At 36.4% G+C, this 24909-nt stretch overlaps 2 protein-coding genes across 2 annotated transcripts; one reads left to right on the plus strand and one right to left on the minus strand.

Moving 5' to 3' along the window:
• Positions 1 to 1078: 1078 nt before the first annotated feature.
• Positions 1079 to 4737, minus strand: LOC146899691 (uncharacterized). Its single transcript, XM_085731241.1, has 3 exons — positions 4327 to 4737; positions 2155 to 3905; positions 1079 to 1595 (listed from the first exon to the last, which is right to left on the minus strand). The coding sequence occupies exons 1-3, from the start codon at positions 4654 to 4656 to the stop codon at positions 1448 to 1450; spliced, it is 2229 nt and encodes a 742-aa protein (XP_085587367.1). The 5' UTR covers positions 4657 to 4737; the 3' UTR covers positions 1079 to 1447.
• Positions 4738 to 10767: 6030 nt separating this feature from the next.
• LOC146899692 (uncharacterized) lies at positions 10768 to 12197 on the plus strand. Its single transcript, XM_085736835.1, has 2 exons — positions 10768 to 11460; positions 11805 to 12197. The coding sequence occupies exons 1-2, from the start codon at positions 10768 to 10770 to the stop codon at positions 12195 to 12197; spliced, it is 1086 nt and encodes a 361-aa protein (XP_085592961.1).
• Positions 12198 to 24909: the final 12712 nt, after the last annotated feature.

Raw genomic sequence — 24909 nt, forward strand, 5'->3', positions numbered from 1 at the left:
TAATAATAGCTTTTAACGTTGACTGGTTTAACTATGTAAAACCGTTTGCTTTCCTCTAGATTTTTCTAAGCTCTAATAGTCATCCTTAATTATATAATATATTGAGTACATATTCTAAAAAAAGAATTCCAGAGTACAGAAATTCTATCACCATGACATCTACACTTTTTTCAGCTGCACATAGATGCATCATAACATATAATCACGTCCTTTTTTTGTATAAATTATAACATGTCGAGTGTACTTTAACTTACTTGGTCAATTAAGCAAAGTGCTAGGATCTTGGTACGATCTCCAATGGTATCCATTCTACCACGTACACATGGAATGGAAATGGAAGAAGGGTTACAAATTGAAAGGGAAGATATACCCAAAAGTAATTCAGAGAAACTTCATAAACCATGAAAAAAGGGGAAAGTAACAAGAATGTTCCCCAAGCAATATTATTTCAAGATAAACAAATTTATTCCAGTCAATAAAATTGAAATATATTGTCACTGAATAAGAAAATCATCCGGGAAATTATTCCAAAATGTGCACATTAGACAAAACCCAAAGTAAGAAACAAAAACAACAGGACAGACACAAACATCCGGGAAAGCAACCAACAAGTTCAGATAGTGGTTTTCAAAAACACAGATAACATTACCTACCTGATTAAGCTTCTTGGCTAAGAGTCAGAAGAAGCATGTTTCAGAGAAAATCATGGTGATGTGTAGATGTTATGACTGCGTGGCCAGAATTGAGAGACATGAACATAGGTAGCATTAGCAAAACTAAGGATAACAAATAATTGCACCTGTTAAAGTTTTAATCCCTTCATGACTTACCTCATGTCAAACCTCAAGTCTAGATACGAGGTATATGCATTTTACTTGCTACTGAGAATTAAGTCAAAGAAAACTGTCAAATTAATCTTTATATACTTCCAGCAAACTTCTTCAACCACGGACATGTTTTAAACCTGTTATTTTCTGCTCTAACAAATTACTTCAGTTTTTTTGTTCTATTTTTTAGTGAATAAAAAGGTAGTTTCAAAGGAAGAGGGATAAAAATAATGAATATGTGCAACACATAATAGAAAAAATGTAACCATGATGTCGTTTTTTGTTCCACTTTGGCCAATAAGGTACCAAAGGTCATACTCATCTCCCCAAAGTAAACTATCCGCTAATGTACAGTAGTTGCATACCAAAAAACAATACAACACCAGCATGCTTGATTTACAATAAAAATCTAATTTAAAGAATTCTACCTAAAAAAGAAAACGTACAGTGAAGAATGGAATTGAAACCATTAAGGAAAACCATATCCCCCCGCCTTTCAATTAAAGATAACAGATACTTTGAAAGGAGAAGAACATGTGTTACAGATTAGAAATTAATTTAAATATCAAGACGTAGAATGACTGAACATGAATTTTGAGAAAATAAAGTAGCTCCATATCTCATTTTGGGGGAAATGAAAGATTGCTCTCAAGCATAAATGAGAGGTCATGCATCTGTGACATCAACATCTCTACGTCATCTTTTGAACCTACTTCTGCAGTGGAAACATCTCTAGGGTTTTGTCTCATGGTATCATCATCAGCCACCCTAAACATGCAACAAGATAGCATAAATTTCTTTATGAAACTATAAAATGTCAATCAAGATCAAATTTAGCTAGTAGGAATGTTCAAAAACTACATCAAATAACCAGAGAATCAATGATAAAATGCAAAACATAAGCATTGCCATTTAAAGAATGGAGAACTTCCAAGTAATAAATATCTTTTCGATTCATAACATGCAATGCTACGAAATGTGAATTCTGTCATCAGTCAGATTCCTATTCAACTTGTCATCAAAATAGAACCCTTATTTAAAACAAATACCCTTGGCAGTTGGGACCATCAGCAAATGAAAATGGCTTATACCTACTACCTAGATGTGTCAGTTTCCTCACATTACTATAAAATTTATAGATATCCCTTACATTGATTGAATTATACAACTACTACTAAATGTAGACTGATATATTGAACTTAAAACTCCTAAAGATGTTGTAAATAGACTTAATGTCCATCTGATCTGATACTAAAAGACCTGGTTGAATTCAATTATGCATATCTTTCTACAATAAAATAATGCAACTGCGATAATATCAAGGCACCTGTTTAAAGTAGCAGCTGCAGGTTGACCATTGGTTGCTGCAGGAGCACTCGGTGCATTATCAAACTGTCCTAAAAAATCATTCTGTGAAAATCCACTAAAATCCATATCATGTGAGTTGTTTGACGATCCAAATAAATCCATTTCAAAGGTCTTTTCAGATGGAGTTTGATTCACAGTTTGTACAGGAATGTTACTGAAAGGATCTTCTTGTTTAGTGGTCAAGCTAGTAAAGCCACTCCACACATCAAATGGGTCGGCATTATCGTTAGTAGTCACACTATTGGTTGTTTTGTTATTGCTAACTTGCCATTGGTCACCTTGCATCCAGTCAAAACTTTTAACAGAAGAAGCATTAGCACCCTCTGCTGTTTTGGTATCATGAAGATCAGCAGTAATTTCAGATATGCCAGTCTGGTCTTTTATCTCAGAGTGTGAAACGCTACTGGAAGGATTTTGTGAAAAGGCTGAACCAGTAAAATCATTCCATGCATCAAATGAATCAGTGACTTCGTTAGTAGCCGTAATACCAGTTTCCTTGTTATTGCTCCCCTGCCATGGATCATTTTGCATCCAGTCAAAATTACTAGATGAACCATCAGCACTTTCTGCAATTTTTGTATCATTAGGATCTTCAGTCATTTCAAATTTCCCAGTCTGGCCAGTTATCTCTGAATTGGAAACACTATGTGAAGGATATTGTGTAGTGGCTGAGCCAGTGAAATCATTCCATGAATCAAATGAATAAGAACCTTCATCAGTACCAACATTATCAATTGTCCTGTTATCATTATCTTGCCGTTGATCATTTTCCATCCAGTCAAAGTCCCTGTTACAAGAACTATTAGCATCCTCTGCTGTTTTTGTATCACTCAGATCTGCAGAAAATTCAAAATTTCCCATCTGGGCAGTAATGTTTTGGCTGGAAATAATACCAGAAGGGTCTTGTGTGCCGGCTGAGCCAGTAAAATCATTCCATGCATCAAATGAATCATCTTCTTCATCAGTAGCCCCAGTATCAGGTATCTTGGTTTCACTCTCTTGCCATTGGTCATCCTGCATCCAGTCCAAATTCCTAGTGGACGAACCAGTAGCAATTTCTTCTTTTTCCGTATGATAGAGATCCGTGGTCGTTTCCGACTTCCCAGGCTGGCCATCTATCTTTGAGTTAGAAGTTTGGAATTCATCACCCTGAAACCAATCATCTTCACCGGACGCTGAAGGATTGAAATCATCGTTCTCCTTTACAACGTCAGAATCTTTCACATATCCAGATACCGTATCCAATTCAACTTTAGAATGATCGACTGAATTGGACTCTTCGTGAACAGGAGCAGAACTAGCAGATTTGAAATTGGCCTCCCAACCCGAAAAGGAATCCCCACTCTGATCCTCTACAGACCCTCCTGATGCTTCTGAAGCTTGGAAATTCTGGAACAAACTAAGATTCTCATTTGCTTGGAAAGTGTTATCTGAAGCAGCACCTACATTTCTTTCAAAAGCCAAATTCTGCTCAGACACATTGAAATCAGATTCTCTTCGATCAAAAAAACTATCCAGATCAACACCAGACAAACTCAACGAACTTTCACCCGGAAATGCTTCCGAATCCGAATTACTAGATAGTGCTCTCTCCGCCTCAGAAGGCCATCGAATTTCCAAATCCAATAGTTCAGATAATGGAATCTCATCGTTTAATTCACTCCTTGTTCTGCTTGATGCATGTTCTTCCACCGTCGGTGCCACCATCTCCTGCAAAGCAAATCGAGCAGAGTTAACATAACAATAAACCAAATGGTCTTAAATTGCAGTTGCAGCCACAGTATAAAGGATTTTCATGTCTCAGCAGCATCATCACACAACTGTAATTTCGATCACATTGCATTTTACCACAATATAAAGTTTTTCATACCGTAACTACAACAGAGACCGCAACCACAACATAAAACCATCCAAACCACACACACATACACACAATCTGATAAATCAAATTAGAACAAAAAAAAAAATGAACTTTCCATAACCACATTCTTTTTGCATCACAGTAAAGGAGAAATGAAGAACATTATACCAAAATAACACATCAAATTTCAAATTTCCAGCATCAAGAGAAGTACATTCAATTTAAAATAATGAAATCGAATCAAAAAAACTATAGTCAGATTAACAATACCGATCCATCAAGTTGAAGAGATTCAAGCAACCAACGATACCCAACAGTATTCTTAAATTTAATAGCTTCAGGAGGAAGATCTTTGTGCGGATTTGCACCACAAAAGACACAGATAAACGATTGAACGCCGCGGAGGAGTCTGCCATTGCAAATCTTACAGCGAAGGTAAGGTGGCGAAGGATCGAGTTTGGCGACGGTTTCTGCGACGGAAGGGAGGTTTGGGAGAGGGAGATTTTCGTCATTTTGTGGATTGTACCATGAGAGATTGGCGTTTTTGCGAAGAAGGATCTGTAATTGGTTTATTTGATCTATTGGTATTTCGAACGCCATTCGAATCTTGTTTTCAGTGTTACGATTCTATTTTCTTCTCTTTTTCGTTGTTGATACAGAAAGGTTCAGTGAGTGGTGGCTGGTGAGAAATTCTCTTTGCTTTTGTTGTTCCAGAAAAATGTATGCATGTGCAATTCAATACCAGATTACATATTAAATGAAAGAGTAATGATATTTTGATATCCATTTGATGACAACTTTGTTGACAACCTTGTTTTTCTCACTTCTTATTGATCAAAAACAATGGAGAGAGAAAAAGAAAGAGAGAGAATAACAACATCATATGAGTATGAGAGAAAAAATTGTCAAAAAGTGGTTGTTAAAATATCATTTCTCTAAATGAAAATGAATTTTTAAAAGAAAAATAATAGCAAATGGTTATGACAAATATTAATCATTTTAAATTTAATCATGTTTAAAAAGAAAAATTAATCTTGTTTACGTTTTTTTACCAATGACTTCAGACCCATATAAAAAGACAAAAATACCTTGTTTTCTTCCTTCTTCCTTCCTCTCCAAAAACCAATCCTCCCTCTTCTTCTTCTTCCACTAACCTCCACTCCATCACACCACCACTAATCTCTCACTAAGCCACAGTGACGGATTCAGAATTTTCAGTTAATGGGGGCAAAATTATATACCATAAATAATTTTGTAAAATTTGTATCTAACATATGAACAATATATTGATGACATCATTTTCACTATGGAAAGAAATAAAAATTATAAAATTATACCATTGTATACCTAACATATTGAACTTATCTTCATATCTACGAAATATAATTGTTTCCGCGTGTCTTTACTTTTATTAATGTTTAGAATTTTTTTCATTTTCAACACCGTTAAAATATTTCTCTTTGTAATTGACAAAAAAAATAGGCTTAAATATGCAAACCGTCCCTGTAATTTGGGGTCATTTTCGTTTTCGTCCTTGTAAAAAAAAAAAATTAATTACATCCCTCTAAAAAAAAATTGTTTTTAAAAAGGTCCCTGGCCCCACCAAAACGCTGAAGTGGCATGGCTATGCACATGTGGCAGTTGCTGACTGTGCAACTTTTGCCACGTGGCGCTGACGTGGCATGCCACATAATATTAAAATTTAAAAAATATTTTTAAAATTCTGAAAAATGTTTTTCTAAATTAAAAAATGTGAAAATAATTTAAAAAATAAAAAAAATGGTAAAAATATTTTAAAAAAATTTCTGATTATATAGTTTTAAAAAATATAATTTTTTGAAATATGAAAAAAATGGAAAATTAAATAATTTTTTGAAAAATGAAAACAAAATGGAATATATAATTTCGAAAAATCTGATTTTTTTGAAAATATATTATTTCATTTTTTTTTTGAAAAATCTGGATATATTATTTTATTTCATAAAAAAATCGAAAAAAAAACTGAAAATTAAATTTTCGAAAAATCGTTTTTTTTTAATTCTGAAAATTAAATTATATTTTCAAAAGTAATAAATTCTGAAAATTAAAATATTTTGAGATTTTTTTCCGAAATTTTTTTCCAGATTTTTTTTCTAATTTTTATATGATTTTTAAATTTATTTTCAGATTTTTTTAATTTAAAAAAAATTTCGAAATTTTGGACAAAAATAATTTTTTTTAATTTATATATTCAGATTTTTTGAACGTATTATGATTTGTTATGAAAATATATAATCAGATTATTTTCACATAATTTTAAAAAATATATAATCAGATTTTTTTGAAATTAATATTATGATTTTTAAAAAAATCAGTTTTTTTAATAATTTTCGAAATTATATATTCTGATTTTAAAAAATTATATAATTTTCCATTTTTTTCATATTTCAAAAAATTATATTTTTTAAAACTATATAATCGGAAATTTTTTTACCATTTTTTTTATTTTTTAAAATTATTTTCAGATTTTTTAATTTAGAAAAACATTTTTCAGAATTTTAAAAATATTTTTTATATTTTAATATTATGTGGCAAGCCACGTCAGCGCCACGTGGCAAAAGTTGCACAGTCAGCAACTGCCACGTGGCCGAAACCATGCCACCTCAACGTTTGGGTGGGGCCAGGGACCTTTTTAAAACAAAAAAAGTTTTACAGGGATGTTTTTAAAAAAAAAAAATTTTACAGGGACGAAAATCAAAACACGCCCAAATTACAGGGACGGTTTGAATATTTAAGCCAAAAAAATAAAGTTATGCAAAATGCTAACAAGTGTCTTTACGACATTATTTAAACAACTATAGTAAGTAACTTTGGTATAAAAAGTGATGTAATTATTACTTTGAGACTACTTTAGCTTGTATTTATAAGATAAAGTTTATTTTTGTGAATCCCTTAAACAATGTGTTAAAGACATTTATTAGCATGACCAAAATAATATTCAAAAATGTATCTCTCACATTATTGTATATTTAATTCTGCACAACTTACATTATTCAATAATTTTTTGTGGGGGCAACAATTAATTTTACCTAAGAAAAAATTAAATTTATTCAAAATTTCATGAAAAATTGAGAATGTCGGTGGGGTCAGCTGCCCCCATTACCTCAACGTGTATCCGTGCCTGCTAAGCCAGCGTGTTTTGAGAACCTCTCACCAATGAGAAAGCCTAACTAAAAATGGAGACAAGTAAATACTTTTAAATGCCTTAACCTTATACCATTGTGTTTATTATCTTTAAGCCAGCATACTCTAGGTGCTTTCTTGCCTGCTAACACAAGCATGGTTAGGAAATAACAAAACAAACTAGCTCACCTCCTTCATCTTCCAATCCAGATACAAAAAACCAATGTTTGTTTAATAAAAGAAACAATGAGAAACACATGCTACAATTTCTTTCCTTCTTCCTCAAAATCAATTTATTTTTCCTCATGAGCCAATCAATTTCCTTCATACCCAATACTCCTCTCCCACGATTTCCAGTGTCCAATTAATAGAATCACTCTTCAAATTCAAAATCTAAACAAGACGACACTTAATTCATAATCACTCTTCCAATTGACAAAATCAATAGATTCCTTTCCTTTAAAAAATCGATGGCGGTTTTGGGTTTGAATTTGAATAAATTTGAAATTGTGTGTTTTGGATTATAAATTGTGTCGTTTTAGTGACAGAAGGTGAAGGAGGAGATTCTCCTCCAAAGAATGATCTGTATTTTTTTACGGTTGCAACTGCAACGACGGCTGTGACGGCGTGATTGGATTTACCAGCGAAGAAGCTAGCGAGACAGCTTGATTTTAATGCGATGATGATGGAAAAGTCGAAACCGCAACAGTAGGTGCAACATGGGACATAAGATTGTGGTGGTGCAGGAAACTAGCTCGATTCATCTACTAACAATGTATTAAAGTTGAAGTGCAACAAAATTTCATAATCATCCTCTTTAAACTCATGATCTCTTTAATTTTAGGTGCATAGTTTTTTTAGTGTTCAAATTCTAGAATTGGGACACATCCATTTACAATTTGAAGCGTATTTTTGGATAAATTTTTTTGGTTGTTTTTTATGTAGTTTGATCCGAACCTAATTTCTTTTACATAAGATTTGTCAATCTAAGGTTGAGTTGCCTTGAACACTAAAAAAAGGAGCGATGAGAGAGAATAGAGAGGGAGTGCACCGCGGCCAACCTAAGGCAAGCCTAGGGCAACCGCGCCAGAGCAATTCACCAACTGAGAGGAACATTGGGGGGGAAGAGGGGTCCATCCAGGGTGGCAGAAATTGGGGGGATATGGGAGATTGATTTGTGGTTAGGTCAAGGAAGAGAAAAGCGACGCAACCAGAAGCGGGAAGACATGACATGTCAAGGGTTTCAGAGCGGCAAGGCGACGAGGATAATGGGTTGTAGGTTCGGGAATCTAGGGATACTAGCGTTCATCATCGGTCTTCACAGGTTCAGGTCAACGTCTATCACACACAAGGGAAAAGAGTTCATGTTTTTCTTCACCTGATGGTCATGCACAACATGGTCTGATACATAATGCAGGTGCGGCTGCTGATTCCGATCACCGATCTAATGGTAACCAGGTATCATTCTACTTCACAAATATTCCTTGGCGTCTGCCTGTTTTCTTCTAAAACAACAATTTGAGGTGTGCGGTATTTTGACAGACATATTTGTGGCACGACAACAGAATGCACGAGGGAAAGTTTATGGTTTTATGCGGTTCTCGAATGTTAAGAATGCAGATAAGTTTTCGCAAGCTTTGAATAATGTTTGGTTTGGTCATCTTCGGGTTTGGGCTCGTGAGGCACAATTTGATAGGTTTGCGGTGAATGACAAGAAACCACTAGTTGTGTTCGAAACCTGTTAGGCGTCAGGAGGAGGGTCTAGTAGAGAAGACGCCGGTGGTGAGGGTCAAAGGGGAAGGAGAAAATAATGTGAGGAAGGGTGAGGGAGTAGTAGCGGTGGTAGGAAAGGGAAGAACAGGGGAGTGAGAAAAAAAATGTGAGAATGGGGCAAGTGGAGGTGCGAGTCAATGGTGAGTGAGGGAAGAATAACGAGGTTACGAAGGTGTGGGAGGTGTACCATTCGCCGGTGTTAGAGGAGGTGATTAGGAGGACGAATGTAGAGAAGAAGGTGGAAGCTTTAGTCTTTAAGGTAGGCGACAACTAGGTTGGCCGAGGATGAGGTTAAGATGGAATAACTAGTGATGAATCCCATGCTTGCTTTGGAGGGTCAGTCAAAGACTAAAAAGATGCTTACGTATTGGTCAGTTCAAGATGATAGGGATTGAGCAGGTTCGGGAAATGTGGTGACGGTTGGAACAGAAGAAACAATGTTATCTATACAACAACATGTGGAGGATGCGAGTTTTACTATTGTTGTTGTAATTCCTATGGGTGGCAACAGAGTTTTCCTTCGCTGCAGAAATAATGAGGATATTATGCAACTCTTTAATGATGCTATTGACTTTTTTGGTATAAACGGGGTGCTTGGTTACATGTTTATGGCACGCCGTCTTATGCTTGGAATTCAAATTTCTTCCAACTTTGTGCTTCAGAATGTTGTAGGTTTGTTTGGCCTGAGGACTATACTTTGGATAGAGGACAAATTGATTTTTCTCGTATTATAATCTCCACTACTTCTTTGGAGGTGTTGAATAGACAACAATATTATTGGTTGACGGCTGCAAATTTGCTATTAAGTTGGTGGAGGAATAGGGTAGCAACCTAGGTGAAGATGCATTCTTGACAGAGGAAGTCATTGACCATTTTTCGCAACATAAGGAAGATGGTTTCGAACAATTTGTTGGTCACGATTTAGATGACGTAGGAGGGGATGTTGATGCTTTGATTGATGATATTCACAAGGATTGGAGTGAGCCCGATGTTCATGCTACAAATGACATTTTTGAGAAAGATGTGAATTTGATGATGAATGGGAGCACGACTCCAGATGATGGGTCAGATGAGCTCAAGGTTTAGGCAGCAAGCCTAGCCCGTGATATAGCCGCAATTAGTCTTTAAACCGGGGAATGACTTTTCTTCTCAGGCATGTAGTACACAGAAGGACATTCAAAATGTTATTAAAAAGAAAAGTGACGGTGGTTTCAGACATTATTTTCGTAACTTGAAGAGATTTGCTCGGATGCCCGCCAAGGACAGGATGGAAATCTTAAAAATATTGAAAAAACAAGCAAGGGATCAGAAAGCTAGATTTGTCTCATTCTAATAAGGTGAAGGGTGTTGCTCGGTAAAATCCTTCAAAGGCATCTTCTAATACTTCTATTTCTTCAGTTAATAAAGATTGGGAAAATTGGGTGTCGTTACAGGGTGGTAATGAGGCGGTGGCTGAGGATGTTTGCGGGATTGGGGTTTGATTGGCGTGAAGTATAAGAGGGACAATATGACTAGATTTATCGTGTTGTCGAAGGAGGGAATGCATGAACTAAGAGCGAGTGTGTGGAGGATAATGGCGAGAGGGGAATCAGGAGGGAGTGGTGTTGGTTGTTAGTCTATGGTGGTTGGTGTGTGTGCATTGGGGGTGGAGGTTTGTTTCAAATGAAGATTGCTTCATATAATGTGAGGGGGGTAGGTGGGTTTGAGAAGAGAATCGAGGTTCGGAGGGTGGTGGCTGACAAGAAGTCGTTTGTTTTATGTTTACAAGAATCAAAGATGAGTATAATAGATGGTTTGTTGATTACGGCTATTTGGGGGAGTTCATCATTGGGTTATTCTTTCCAACCTTTTGTCGGAGCTTCTGGTGGTCTATTGACGGTGTGGGACCGTAATTGTGTCGACGTGTGGTCCACTTCCTGTTTCGCTCATGTTTTGGTGATCAGAGGCCAGGTTCTTCAAATTGGTCAGGAATTTGTTATTGCTAATGTGTATGCTCCCTGTGACACGGCGGCGGAACAAGTTTTGTGGGATCAGCTGTTGTCTTTTGTTGTGAATAATAGTACTGCAAACCTTTGTCTTTGTGGTGACTTTAAATCGCTCCAATCTTTGGATGAAAGGAGGGGACGTGACTCTATTTTCTGTCAACATGATACATATATTTTTAATAAGTTCATTGATGACGGTTTTTTGGTGGACTTGCCGATTTGTGGGAGATTATTTACTTGGTATCGTGACGATGGTTTTTCGATGAGTCTCTTGGATAGGTTTTTGTTGTCAATTAACTGGTGTTCTACTTGGACGAATTGCATTCAGGTGGCTAATCAAAAGGGTATCTCCGATCATGTCCCTTTGGTGGCTTCAGTGGATGAGGACAATTGGGGGCCTAGACCACTTCGTATGTTAAAATGTTGGGCGGACTTCCCTGGATATGATCAGTTTGTTCGTGAAAAATGGGGTTCTTTCGACATTGTTGGATAAGGCGCTTTTGTCCTGAAAGAGAAGCTTAAGTTGATAAAAGGTAGCTTAAAAGAGTGGCATCAACGTCATTCGCAGAATTTGGAAGTAAAATGTCGCACGGTAAAGGAGCTGATGTCATTCCTAGATACTAAGGGGGAGACATCCGCCCTCGTGGAGGAGGAGGTGGCTGAGCTTCATGATCCTTCAGTGAATTTGCATTCTCTGTCGCGAATTCAGACAAGCATGTGTTGGCAACAAGCAAGACTGAAATGGTTAAAAGATGGAGATGTTAATACAATTTTTTTAATGGAGTTATGTCTTCAAGGCGGTGACACAATGCTATTCAGTTGTTACAGGTTAATGGTGTCCAAATAGAAGGGGTTCAAAGTGTCCGTGCAACTGTTTTTAACCATTTTTCTTCTCATTACAAAGCATTAGATGTTGAGCGACCAGGGATGGACGATCTTCATTTTCGTCAGCTATCTATGGTCGAGTCGGGTAATCTTATTTGGCCTTTTACGTTGGACGAGATGAAGCAAGCCATATGGGATTGTGACATTTTCAAGAATCTGGGGTTGGACGGTATCAATTTTGGTTTCCTTAAGCAATTTTGGGTGGAATTAAAGGATGACTTCATGAGTTTTGTATTAGAATTTCATCGCAATGGGAAGTTGACTAAGAGGGTTAATGCTACATTTATTGCCCTCATTCCAAAGTTGGATAACCCTCAACAGTTAAATGATTTTTGACTTATCTCTTTGGTGGATTGTATGTATAAAGTGTTGGCCAAGACCCTTGCAAATAGACTTAGTGCCGTTATTGGAAGCGTGGTCTCAGATTCATAGTCAGCTTTTGTTAAAGGCAAGCAAATTTTGGATGGTATATTGGTGGCGAACGAGGTGGTTGATGAGTCCCGCACGCCTACATAAGGAAATGTTGCTTTTTAAAGTGGATTTCGAAAAGACTTATTATTCGGTGGATTTAAAATATTTGGACACGATTATGCATAAAATGAATTTTCTGAATCTATGGAGGAAGTGGATGTCTGAATGTCTCGGAACGGCCACGACTTCGGTGTTGGTAAACAGGTGTTTTACGGATGAATTTCCTATGGAAAGAGGACTTCGTCAAGGTGATCCTCTTTCCTCGTTCCTATTTTTGTTGGTTGCCAAAGGTTTTAATGTCATGATAATGTCGTTATTGGAGGCGGGTATATTTCGTGGTTATTATGTGGGGCGTGACATTGACCTTTGTCTTTCACATCTCCAATTTGCTAACGACACATTGATAATTGGTGAAAAGAGTTGGTGGAATGTGCGTTCTATGCGGGTTGTCTTGACGATTTTCGAACATGTCTCTGGCTTGAAGGTTAATTTCCAAAAAAGTTTGCTGACAGGAGTTAATGTTTCAGACACTTGGTTGCATGAGGATGCTATGGTGCTGAACTGTCGTGGGAGAGCCTTTACCTTTGTGTATTTGGGGCTGCCTATTGGAGGGGATCCTTAGAGGATGGATTTCTGGAAACTGATTTTGAACAACATTATTTCTAGATTGCCGAACTGGAAAAGCAAATTTCTTTTGTTTGGTGGTCGTCTGATTCTCCTGAAATCTGTCATGTCATCTCTTCCGGTTTACTTTCTTTCCTTCTTCAAGGCCCCCACAGGTATAATTTCTTCTCTTTGGGGGGGGTGGGGGGTGGTAAGGATTTTAGGAAAATTGCTTAGCCTGATTGGGACTCTGTTTGTTTACCGAAGGGAGACGGTGGGTTAGGCGTCAAGAGGTTGAGGGAATTTAATGTAGCTTTATTGGGGAAGTGGTGTTGGCGCATGTTGGTTCATAAGGAGCATTTTTGGTATCGAGTCTTAAAGGTTGGGTACGGAGAGGAGGGGACGACTAAAGGAAGGGGGAGGGATAGTTCGGTGTCGTGGAGGATGTTGTCTGGCGTCCGTAGTGGTGTTGGGCTGGAGGAAGAAGCACATATTTTTGGATGGATAATTGGGTGGGGGTGTGCCTTTACAGGTGCAATTTCCTCGTTGTTGGGTTTGTAGACATGTGTTGGCTACATTTTGTTAAAACAATATTTCTAGCAAGATATCAGACAAGATGTCTTAACAAGTTAGTACGACATCATAACTTGCCTTGTTTCGCTTACTTGGATATTTATTTTAAACGTGAAGATTTCCTAAATATTCTCTAAATATTTAATTCACATAAAGAGTTGACCAAGAAGCGTGTTTCTAGAAGCAAAGATAGGAGGTTTATACTTAGCCTAGTCCTTAAGAATGTTGTTGCAACATTTAAGGAAACATCGGATTTGCTTTAGAATATCTTGTGCTAAAATCTCATGATTCAGCTGATGATTAGCGGTTTTGTGCATCAAGTTCATTTCACAATCAGTCTATATAAAGGAAGACTCAAGACCTAATTGCTATCTGAAGTCGTCATTCACAAAAGAGTCATTTAGGTTTTAATCTGTTCTTTGTTATTTGTAAGCCACTCTTGTATCACGTTGATGCATTGAGCTGGACTTTGTAGTTTAGTTGTAATTCTTAGAAATCACTCAAAGCTTGTAAGCACGAGTTGATTCTTAGAATTAGGAGAATGTCTCCATTTTTGTTATTTTTAAAAGGACGATCATTGGATATATGATTAAGAGGAAGTGGACGGAAGTTCTCATATCTAGGACTAGAGAGAGAGTCTTAGGTAGGAATTACACGGGTAATGATTAAGTGAGAAGCTAGTAGAATAAGGGTTTTATGTATGTTTTGAATTGATACTACTGTTTGCTTGTGTTTTTGGCAAACTACGGGCTAGTTTTGATTATTACAAGCGAGACCGAACTAAAGATCTCAGGAGCATGTTGTGGAAAGGTTTTGATCAAAAAAAGGGTTTGAAAAAGAGCCACGAGATGCACTCAGGTTACTTAGAGAGCATGATGGGTTTGTAAACAAAATGCATTGTCTCTCGATAGGTTTGAGATTGCAAACAAAAGCAATATAATGTAAAAAGAAAAGATATAGGCTTTAAGCTCGTAAACTTAAAGGAAAGGTAGAATACATTGCATTTAAATAAAGGTGGTCTACAAATCAGTTTACATACATTCTGTATAACTCGTTTCCCTAGACGTTGGTAGTTTGAGTATTGTAGAATTCTATAAATGATTTGTGACCCATTTTCCAGCTTGGAAACACTTATTTATACTAAAATAACTAATTGGTGAACCACTAATCCCATGATCAGCACTTCCTCCATCTTGGGCAACCGTTTGCCCCACGTTTTCATTAAGGAAACCGTTTCCAAGCTTGAAACCGCACTTTCCCGCCTTCATTGCTTGTCTTCGACGCGATTTTCCTTCAGCTTTGTTCTATCGAACTTCAAGTCACGCGTGCTAACTTGCTATCTCGTCGAAATCCTCAACTTGAAATAAGAAAGCCTTCGATACCTGCAAAGTAAAATGTCAAACAAATGTTGATCATATTAAATGAGCCTGTTGAATTTACAGGCTAACAAAATGCCCCCCATAAATTCCGACAGTTCTAACTCTAAAAGAGGAGAAGATTGGCATTTTTTAGAAACACTTTTTCTCCATCATTATGACGTCATATCCATCATTGCATTTGAGCATAATCTTTTCATGTCCCTTCTAACAAAAAAAAAACTTTCCTTCAAAGTCTTGTGGAACACGTCTCTTGTTCCGACAAATTGATAGGGTCTTCATGACTCTAGACCTTAATTCATTGCCTATTAAACCTCTTTCATTTTGACTCTTTGCATTTCTGTGTCATTAATGTGCCACCTTCTGAAGTCTCTTGACTACCTTGAGCCTTGCAGACTTCTGATATCCCTTGATATTAGCTTTTTCCCTAGACACGTGGTGATTTCAAAGCGTGGCATGAAGAGTCTGTCAGATTCTTTTTCTCCGATGTCTATAAATTCTTTGCCAATTCCGCTCACACTTCTCCACCACTTTGTACATCTTTCTAATAAAACAAAAAGGCGAGTACGAAAATGAACCGGATTTCAAACGATGATCTGCTCAACATCTTCGAAAGAGTAGCAGTCTCTGGTGTTAAAAACTTTCTCCGCTTCCGTGAAACATCTTCTTACCATTGGAGGCTCGCCAAGACCCATGGAGTTTTAAGAATCCTACCAAGAAACTGTTTATCACTCTTTATATATTCTTCCTTTTGTGTCAGAAAGCGAATCCTCATCCAACGTCTTTCTGACAGTGGTCATCCAGAATTTTGTGTGGCTCGAGCAGCCCAGCTTCTTCATGATGGATATTTTGACCTTGGAGAAATTAAACAAATTCTCCTCAGAGTAAAAACACACGGTTCCGTCGAAGCAAAGTACTTTTTGATGATCCTCAACGTTTTAGCCAGCAGCGGATTCTCTCCAGAAGATGTCTTTCCGGTTTTTGGAGATCTCTTGGAGCGTAAGCAATTCTCCACTTGCAGGAGGGCCCTTATGTGGGTTCCAGGTTGTTACTCGTCGAGGCCACCTCCGACCTCCGGGCTCCGACGACTACTATTTCATGACTGACATTTGCCTTTTCTGCCGTCTCGATGCCGAACTTTTATGGTTTCTGGCCGATTTGCGTTTCTCTGGGACATTTTGATTTTTGTTTAAGGCCACAAAGCCTTTTTGGTGTGTCAAACTAGAAATAGGCTAGAAACTGATTTCGACACCTATCTTGTAATTTTGGCCATTAGATGGCTTTTGAATCTTAAAATAAAGTGCCATTTATATTTCCTGCAGTACCATTATTGTTCGACTCATTTCAAATCGAAAACTTTTATGGACTTCTGTTGCCAATTTTGTTTTTGTCGAAAACTTTTAACTAGCGATCCCTTTCCAAAATTTCAACTAGCAATGATTTATGTCAACCTTCCATGACAGTATGGTGGTATGCGCCACATGGCTTCTCATCGGATTTCGAGGAAACCAACTAGAAGTCGTTGAAGACTTTTAGCTCTCCACTTCCCCACTCCTTTTATTACAGACGCGTGGCGCTACTTCAAAGGTTACAAAAAAGAGTTTTTTATCCCACTCTTCCATCTTTTCGTTATAAAAGATGTAACTTCCCTTGACAAACTCCTCTAAGTGGATAATGCTTCTTAACTTCCCAAAATTCACGTTTTATTCAAAAACATGGACTCTGCCTCAAACTATTGCAGTCTCCTGAGTGATAGAACATATTCCTAATTGAAAGCTGAGGATCCACTCACCGCTCTAAAGTTTATCACAATGAGTCAAGCCCCTACTGTAACGCCCTATTTTATTATTTAATTATTTTCTTGAGATAGAGTCGAATTATATGATTTATTTAATTATGTGATATGTTGATATTTTATTGAGTGACTTTATTTTATTATTTATTATAATATATTTAGTGGCAGAATATATTCAGTGGGAGAATATATTTAGTGGAAGAATATATTTAGTAGAGAAATATAATTATTAGAATAAGTAGATTTGGGGGTTGAAATAGAAAGAAGAGAGTTATTGGGCCTAATCAGATTTAAGAAGAGTAATTAGTAATATAAATAGAGGACAGATTAGGTTGAAAGATTAATATATGCAAAAACAAGGATTTGGAGAAAACAAGGTTTAGAGAGGAGAGAAGACAAGACGAGAGGAGAGAAGAGAAGAGTCAGAGAAGGAGAAGTCTGTAGACCTTGCTGCTAATCAATCTAAGGTAAGGGTGGGACTAACCTTCTTTAATCATAAGTATATGGTTCTGGAATAGGGTTTAACATATTTGTTGTTGTTTTTTTTTTTTTTTTATGATTAGAGAAGTTAGGGTTTGAAAAGAAGATAGGGTTTTGAATTGCAATTTAATTGATGAATTATGCTCAGTTGATGATTTATGTTATGTTGTTGTTGATTTGTGGTTGGATTCATAATTATGAGTTGTGGCTGTTGATGATTGTTGTTATTAATGTCATATTATGAATTGAGTATAAATTATGTTGAGTTGTTGTTGTTGATTGTGATGATTTTGAATGAATGTGAAGTTTGAATAATATAAGTTGATTTTCTGATTATTTTCATCTCTGCCCCGAATTTTGATATGAAAACTGGTATTGATCGGTGCGGAATTGGTCTTAGGTGTAAACACGAAAGTTGTAGGTATGGATGTTATCTTTCTAATGACGTTGGTCTGACATCAAAACAATTTATAGAACTTGAGTTATGGTCAAATTACTACACATAGGTCACAATGAATTTTTATGAATTTCAGCACAACTTTTCCCGAATTTTGATATGAAAACTGGTATTGATCGGTGCGGAATTGGTCTTAGGTGTAAACACGAAAGTTGTAGGTATGGATGTTAGCTTTCTAATGTCGTTGGTCTGACGTCAAAACTATTTATAGAACTTGAGTTATGGTCAAATTACTGCACGTAGGTCACAACTAAATTGCACAGTGACACCATTCTCTGTTTCATGTTTTTGCGTTTTGTTCATATGTTTCTGTTTTGAATTGGTATTTGGTATAAACATGAAAGTTGTTGATAATTGCGATATCTTTCTAGTAGCCTTGGTTTGACATGAAAATATGTTATGTATAATTTATTATGTTTTTACAAAGATGCATGATGAATTGTTGATGTTTGAATACGATGTTATATGATGTCTTAGTTGTTGAGTTGTTGAGTTGTTAAGATGTTAAGATGCCAAGTTGTTGAGTTGTTAAGATGTTAGAATGTTAAGATGTCAAGTTGTTGAGTCTATTCATACAAACGATGAGGGCTTAAACCCTGGAGCATTTTGCTCTATAGCGACGAGGGCTCAAGCCCTGGAGCCTTGTGCTCAAAAGTGACGAGGGCTCAAGCCCTGGGAGCCTTTTATGCTCAATAGAGACGAGGGCTTATGCCCTGAATGGTACCACATGCATGATGTCATAGTTGTTGTTGCATTGTCGAAGTTAAAGAGTTGTTGTTGCATCGTCCTTGATGTCTAGTCGAAGTTGTGGATGTCGTAGTTGATCTATTGTCGTTGTTGCCAAGTTATCAATAAATTAAGGAGTTGAATTAAGAAGTATTGTTATGAAATAACACAGTTAAATAAGTGTTATTTATGTTGTTAAATTCTGCTGATGAATTATATGCTTATTATTATTGAATGTGAAATCTCACCCCTTCTGCTTGGAAATTGTTGCCTTACATGGGTAACTTGCAAGTGACCAAGAATAGTTGCAGTCTTGAGTAGTCTCTGCCGTGTCGTCTTAGGTTGCTCTGATACGTAACGGGATGGAACTTTTGTGGCTACTTTCTATTCCTTACGTACTGCTTATGATTTTACATGACTATGATTTAGTTTTCGGATTATTACGAGATGTTTTGATGAGGCCTTCGTGCCAAGACTAATTATGTTGTTGAATTAAAATCCGTTGTGAAGTTTTTGAATATTTATGTTGACCAATTTATGAAGGATGAATTGTTATTTATTCCATTTATGATTTTTAAGAAGTGTAGCATTCCGTTTATGTTGAATGACTCTGATTTATATGTGAAATTTTTATGTTGGGAAAACGGGGTGTTACACCTACCTCTATTCCTTCTTTGTGTTACCCCAAGGTATTCAACCTTGACTATTTTCATAGTGCTCAGGAAAACCTTCTCACACAACTAAAGGATAAGATCTTGAACATTGACCTATTCCAAGTGTTGCAGGAAGATATACATCGTTCCTCATCCTTGATTATCTTGGTCAAAACCCTTCTTAACTCTCTAGAGTATGTTGCCAATGCTTCACTTCTTGTCTTTCTAGTTGAATTTTGTCCTCTTCTGGAACAAAATTCTCAACTACTCTTTGATAAGCAGCATCTTGCTGAAGAACACAGAGCGGAGAGGTCTCTGACAACATCATTTTGACGAATACGTTACAACCAAACTTGAAGCTTTTTCCTTCAACCTACAAATCCATGAAGTGAGTGGAACGATTCGGTCAAAAGCTTCTGAGGCTATTGAACACCATGAAAGGGTTGCCACACTTGGGAGCTCCCTAGTTCTAGAAGAAGAGTTCGTGGACTTGGAGCTGGAGATTTGTGAATCCCTCTATGAAAAGCTAAAAGCTAACCTTCACATCTGAACTGACAACTAGGTTGTCTAGCTTTCTAGGTTTTCATTTGCAACCTTTGATTTCAATTGGTGTTGTTATACATTGTGCTATGACACAACAATGTCCAATTTCTTTGTAATAGTTCGACAATGTTTTTCATCACTTTATTAATTTCAAAGCCGAATATTTATTTCCTTGTCGAAATTTAATGTTTGTGCTATTTCTATATTTCTATCTTCGCACAATAGGCTCACATTTTCAGTACGTGCCTTTTTTTCGACATATTATCAAAGAAACCAATTCCTTTAACACAATAAAAAATGGTAAAAAAAGCTTCAATGCTTCAATTTAAGAATCATTTGCAATCAAATAAAGCATTTGCAAATAAACTAGAATTTGTAAAGAAAACCTCAACGAACATAATTCTTTCCCCCAAGTTTTGCTCTTGATCGAAGTATCACTAGGGTTATAAACAAGAATTATATCTACTTTGGTTTCAACCACTTCTTCTGGTTCTCACCCAAGACTTCGAAGCTTAAAGCAATCAATGCCAAGTTTCACAGTTTAATCCTAAGTAGGAATGATACTAATTCCCATCATAGATACAATCGAATTTGTGGTCAATTGACCAACATTAACTTAAGTTTCAAAACTAAGCATTTCGATAGTACCTTTGCTAATGGCTTCTTTACCATCTTTTACTAAGCATTAGCCACTACGTCTTGCTTTACTTCATAACCCGGCTAAACAACCGTGATCTTTTCTAAGCAATCTGCTTAAATGGGGTAACTATCCTCATCATCCCTTAAAGTCAGGGAATTCGGATTTTCCAAACTGGACTCTGTGTCGAGAGTCTGGTCCTCAAGATTTGTGACAATGCCATTTTTAGACATTTGGTACCTCCTCCGTTGAGTCCTGGTCATGGGATTCTTTCCCTAGTAGTTGTTGCTGTAAGCATATTTCTTCGACTCAAAAGCAGTACCATTTTTGTTGTTATCAACATTATTGGTTCTTCCTTTCACCACATTGTTCTTCCCATGTTGCACATTCTTGTGGGTAGACTGAACCCATTTGTAGTTGGGTGCATAAGGAACGAAAGCTTTTCCTTGACCACCTTTGTTGACATAGTTAGTAGTCGAAGAGTTATTGATAAAAGGGATATAACTAGATAAGTCAATAATTAGTGTTTTTAAGTGTTTATTTTAGTTTATTTTATTTAGATTTTATGTGTTTTTATTCACTTTCTAGAGCTTTGTTACTTCAATTGCTTGTTATCTAATTTCATGAACAAATATATGAAAGATTGAGTCTTTGAGCAAAAGAAAGGGATTTTGAGTTGATTTAGGCCAAAAATATGAAGATCTTGTGCAAAAATATCAGGCATGGTCGTGCCTCCAAGTTATTAAAAGGAGGCCATTTTCCAGAGAAGTTGGCACGACTCGTGCCTGTGGTGGCACGGTCGTGCTCGATGCCACACGCCCTTTTGCTGCTTTTGCCAGAAAGACTGGCACAGACCGTGCCTCCACCAGCACGGCTGTGTCATGCCCCCAACTGCCTTTTTTGTGATATTTCTAACCTAAAGCTCATGGGTTGCCTTGTGGAACATTCTAGTGATTTATTTCCTAGTGCTTAAGTTAGTTTATTTCTTAGGGCTTAAGTTAGTTTTAGGTTATAAAAAAAGTAGCAAGTTGACTTGTATGATCATCTTTTGTTCTTGGGAATTATATGTGACAATTATTTCCATTAATCAAAGTTCTTCTTTTATTTCTTTTTATTATTCTTGCTATTTACTTTCATGTTCTTCTTCTTCTTCTTCTCTATGTCTACAATGAACATGAGTGAGTAGACTTCTTTATCTTGGGATTGTTGGATGAGTCTAATGACCTAATCCTATTCAAACCAAGCCTAGAACCCTAATTTTATGTAACCCTATTTTCTAATCTAATCTCACCGTTTTCAAACTTAGTAACAAGTATTAAACGAAGGACCGAAAGGTGAAGTTTAATATTTGTTACTTCGTCATCTCAAATACTAACCGAAGGATCGAAAGATGAAGGTTAGTAATGGACATGTGTGATTAGGCAAAGTTTCTGAAACATGAGAATAGTTTAGGAAACCTTGAGACCTTAAAGTTCCGTTCTTAAAGGGTTTCAATAGCAATCAACCATGAGAATAGGTGTGGTTGTTATTGAAATACATTCATTGAGACCGAAAGGAGATATGAAAAGCCTCAGAGAAACTTGTCTTTAAAAAATAGGTCCAACATAAGATTTAGGTTTAGGGTTTGATTTGTTAAAGATTTTGTCACCATGACGAACCAATAATCCCAATGCGCTTTTATTATTATTAATTTTCAATCAATAAAAATCCCAACTTTTAACCTTTAAACTTTCAGCTAATCTGTTTGAAAAGAAAATCAAATACACAACTCCTTGTCGGAATGATACTTTTTACTACTTCGGTAAAACTGTCCACTTGAGGAAATAACACATCATAACTCTTTGTAAAGGAAAACTTGCGTCTATGATCACCAGACCATTTGCTCCTTTTCTTAGGTTTTGGGATATAACTTTCAAGGCCTTTAGTTGCCTTTTTGTCGAATACATCACTACATCTGGGGCAGAGCATTACCTCAGCATTCTTCAGCTTGCATCGATTGAGGAAGTTAATCAATTCTTCTTCAGTTATAGGATAAATTGTCTTTAACTTCTCGTCGAATTGAGGCTCTGGAGCATTCTCTTAGACGTGTTCAACATCTTTAGTGATGTCCACTGATAGACAATTTAGGCAGCAAGTGCACCAATTACTATCGAAGTAATAAAATAAGATCGTCCCCACAAGGATTGTGTTAACTTCAATAATTCAATAGCGTTATTATTCAGGATGTGTAAAAGTTATTTTTTTTTGCCCTAGGCAGTTGATTGATTTGTTTGCATAAAAGTAATTTGACAAAAAATAAAGATTGGTTTTAGAGAATAAGAGAGAGATGAGATTAGGTCTTTCATATCATCTATGTTCCCCTAATTGGTATACTGCACCTATTCTTATGAATGATTTCCTAGTTCCACAATAGTTGACAAAATATCCCTAATCAATCCCTTGACTTAGGACCTTCTTCTCAAACTACAACCCCTAATTCCTTAGGTGGTCTAATAATCGTTGAAGGTTTTACGAACGTTAACTTAATATCACAAATAAACGATTATCCATTCTTAGACTAACCATGTTTATTTGAACAATTCAATTAGGATATCAAAAGCATTAAGAAAAGTTGAGTTGAATAAAAACTAGATTGTCATTCACAACAAATAGAGTTTCACAGCAATATGGTTCAATTAGGGTTACAAAGAATCATCTCAGACCTAATCTCTAAGAGATTTAGCTACTCATAATTGAGTTTACAAATAGCATAATCAATGAAAGAATTAAAACATACATAAACTGGTAAAGAATGGAGGAAATCGCCCTGTTGTTCAGTCTCTAGGTCTGCAAATTGCACTTTCTCTCTCTAGAATTCGTAACCCTTGTCTTCAGAATAGACTTCAGCTTAAATAGGCACATAAATTCACCTAAAATCATGTCACGTTTCAAGTAAATTGTGACACGTTTTCACCTTGTATAACAAACAACTTAATTAGGGTTTCCTCAAATCGTGTCACGTTTTGGTCATCGTGACACATTTTGCTCAATACCGAGAGCATGTTTTTGCTTTGCCAAATCGTGTCACGTTTTTTTTCTTCAGTTTTTCTGCTTTTCTTGCTGCTTAAGTTGCCTTGTGAATTCCAAAATGTGATGAAATTACATATAAAATTACGTAATGACGAGATGTCATCACAACCCCAAACTTGAACCATTCCTTGTCCTCAAGGAATTTACTTGCAAAATTGACAATTGATAGTAAAATAACAATTACCTGATCAAGTGATAGTACCCAAAAGTTCAACTCCTTACTAGCTAAAGATGAGCCAGTTTGACTTGTTAGCATCCACCAATTCACAAATCGACGCAACAAAATGAATACGATTCACACACAGTCGACATGCAAATCTACATATTACCATACACTTGAAAAGTTTCTAAACGTCAATAAAAATCAATATCGCCACACACTTTGAGGTCTTTAAGGGTTATAACGGGGCTTAGGTGAAGGTGGGATAATATTTGGATAAGTAGGCTACACAAAATCTTGAGTTAGGCACTCCTACGGAAATTAAAGCACAAATTCAATCCATCATTCACCTTTGGAACAACAATTCTTGTAAAGGTACTAGAGAATACTTGTAACTGTTGGGACAATCGAGTTTAAAGTTACTCGAATTTTCAATGTTTTGTCCCTTTTCATTCTATTTTTTTTATACACCATTTTTGTGTGTATTTTTCATAAAGTTCTTTCTTTGTTCTCTAGTACCCCACCCCAAACTTAATTGGTTGCAAATTCCAATAGCAACCCCAAACTTATTATTTAGCAACATTCTACAATGCCTAACTCAGATATAACATTTTTGGAAAAATCCTAAAAGTCTCTAAGCTTGTAATGTAGTTTGTCACCGAACAAAAAAATCTAAACCTACCGGCTCAATTTGGCTTTAAAAGGGATAAAATATCAATTAACATCAGGGTAGGCTTCAAAAGACTCACAAGACAAAGCATTTTTGCCTCAGTATGTATATGACAAAGATCAATCGACAATAAAGAAACAATGCAAGTTCTAGAAATGTAGATGCATGGAAACTCTTTATAAGTAAATTGGAAAAATAAAATTTGGCCATGAGCCTTACAATGTTTAGATTTCTGAGAGTTGAGACTACCTATCTTTAACTGTTGTACACTTCACCGTTGAATCACAAGTCACTCCTCCTTATGAACTTTTGGAATACCGCTTGAACAAACATTTTTTTACTAAACTGGAAAGACTCAATAAAACAAGTAAATTCATCAATAATAAACAAGTTCAATAACAATTACATAAACGGGGGTACAACCGAGTTAACCAACATGAAAACAATTAAAGTGTTCAAATGACAAAATAAAAGTGCCGAAACAAAAGAAGAAACATAAAATGAGTTGGACCATCAGTAGTCCACTCAATCCTCCATCTGGTCCTAAGGAATCCACGTGCTAGGGTTCTCTTATGCATAAGAATCCCCCCCAAAGTAAGACCTAGTCCTAGCACCACCAGCAGCAAAGTCAGCCTGATCCCCCCTCTCTATCCTGAGCTCGTCCTCGAGTCACATCAAAATAATGGTCCATAGCCTCCTCGGACCCATCAAAACGCTCAAAAGACCCAGTCATCGGCCTCCTGTTGAGGCAGACTACCTCTGTGAACTCTAGACCAGACCTAGGACGGTTCCAATACTCCTGATCAGAAACCTCATTCATCAAGTTGGAATGACA

The sequence above is a fragment of the Medicago sativa genome, chromosome 8 (assembly GCF_051527215.1).
Source record: "Medicago sativa cultivar Bolivia chromosome 8, Bolivia_mono, whole genome shotgun sequence".
Taxonomy (NCBI): domain Eukaryota; kingdom Viridiplantae; phylum Streptophyta; class Magnoliopsida; order Fabales; family Fabaceae; genus Medicago; species Medicago sativa.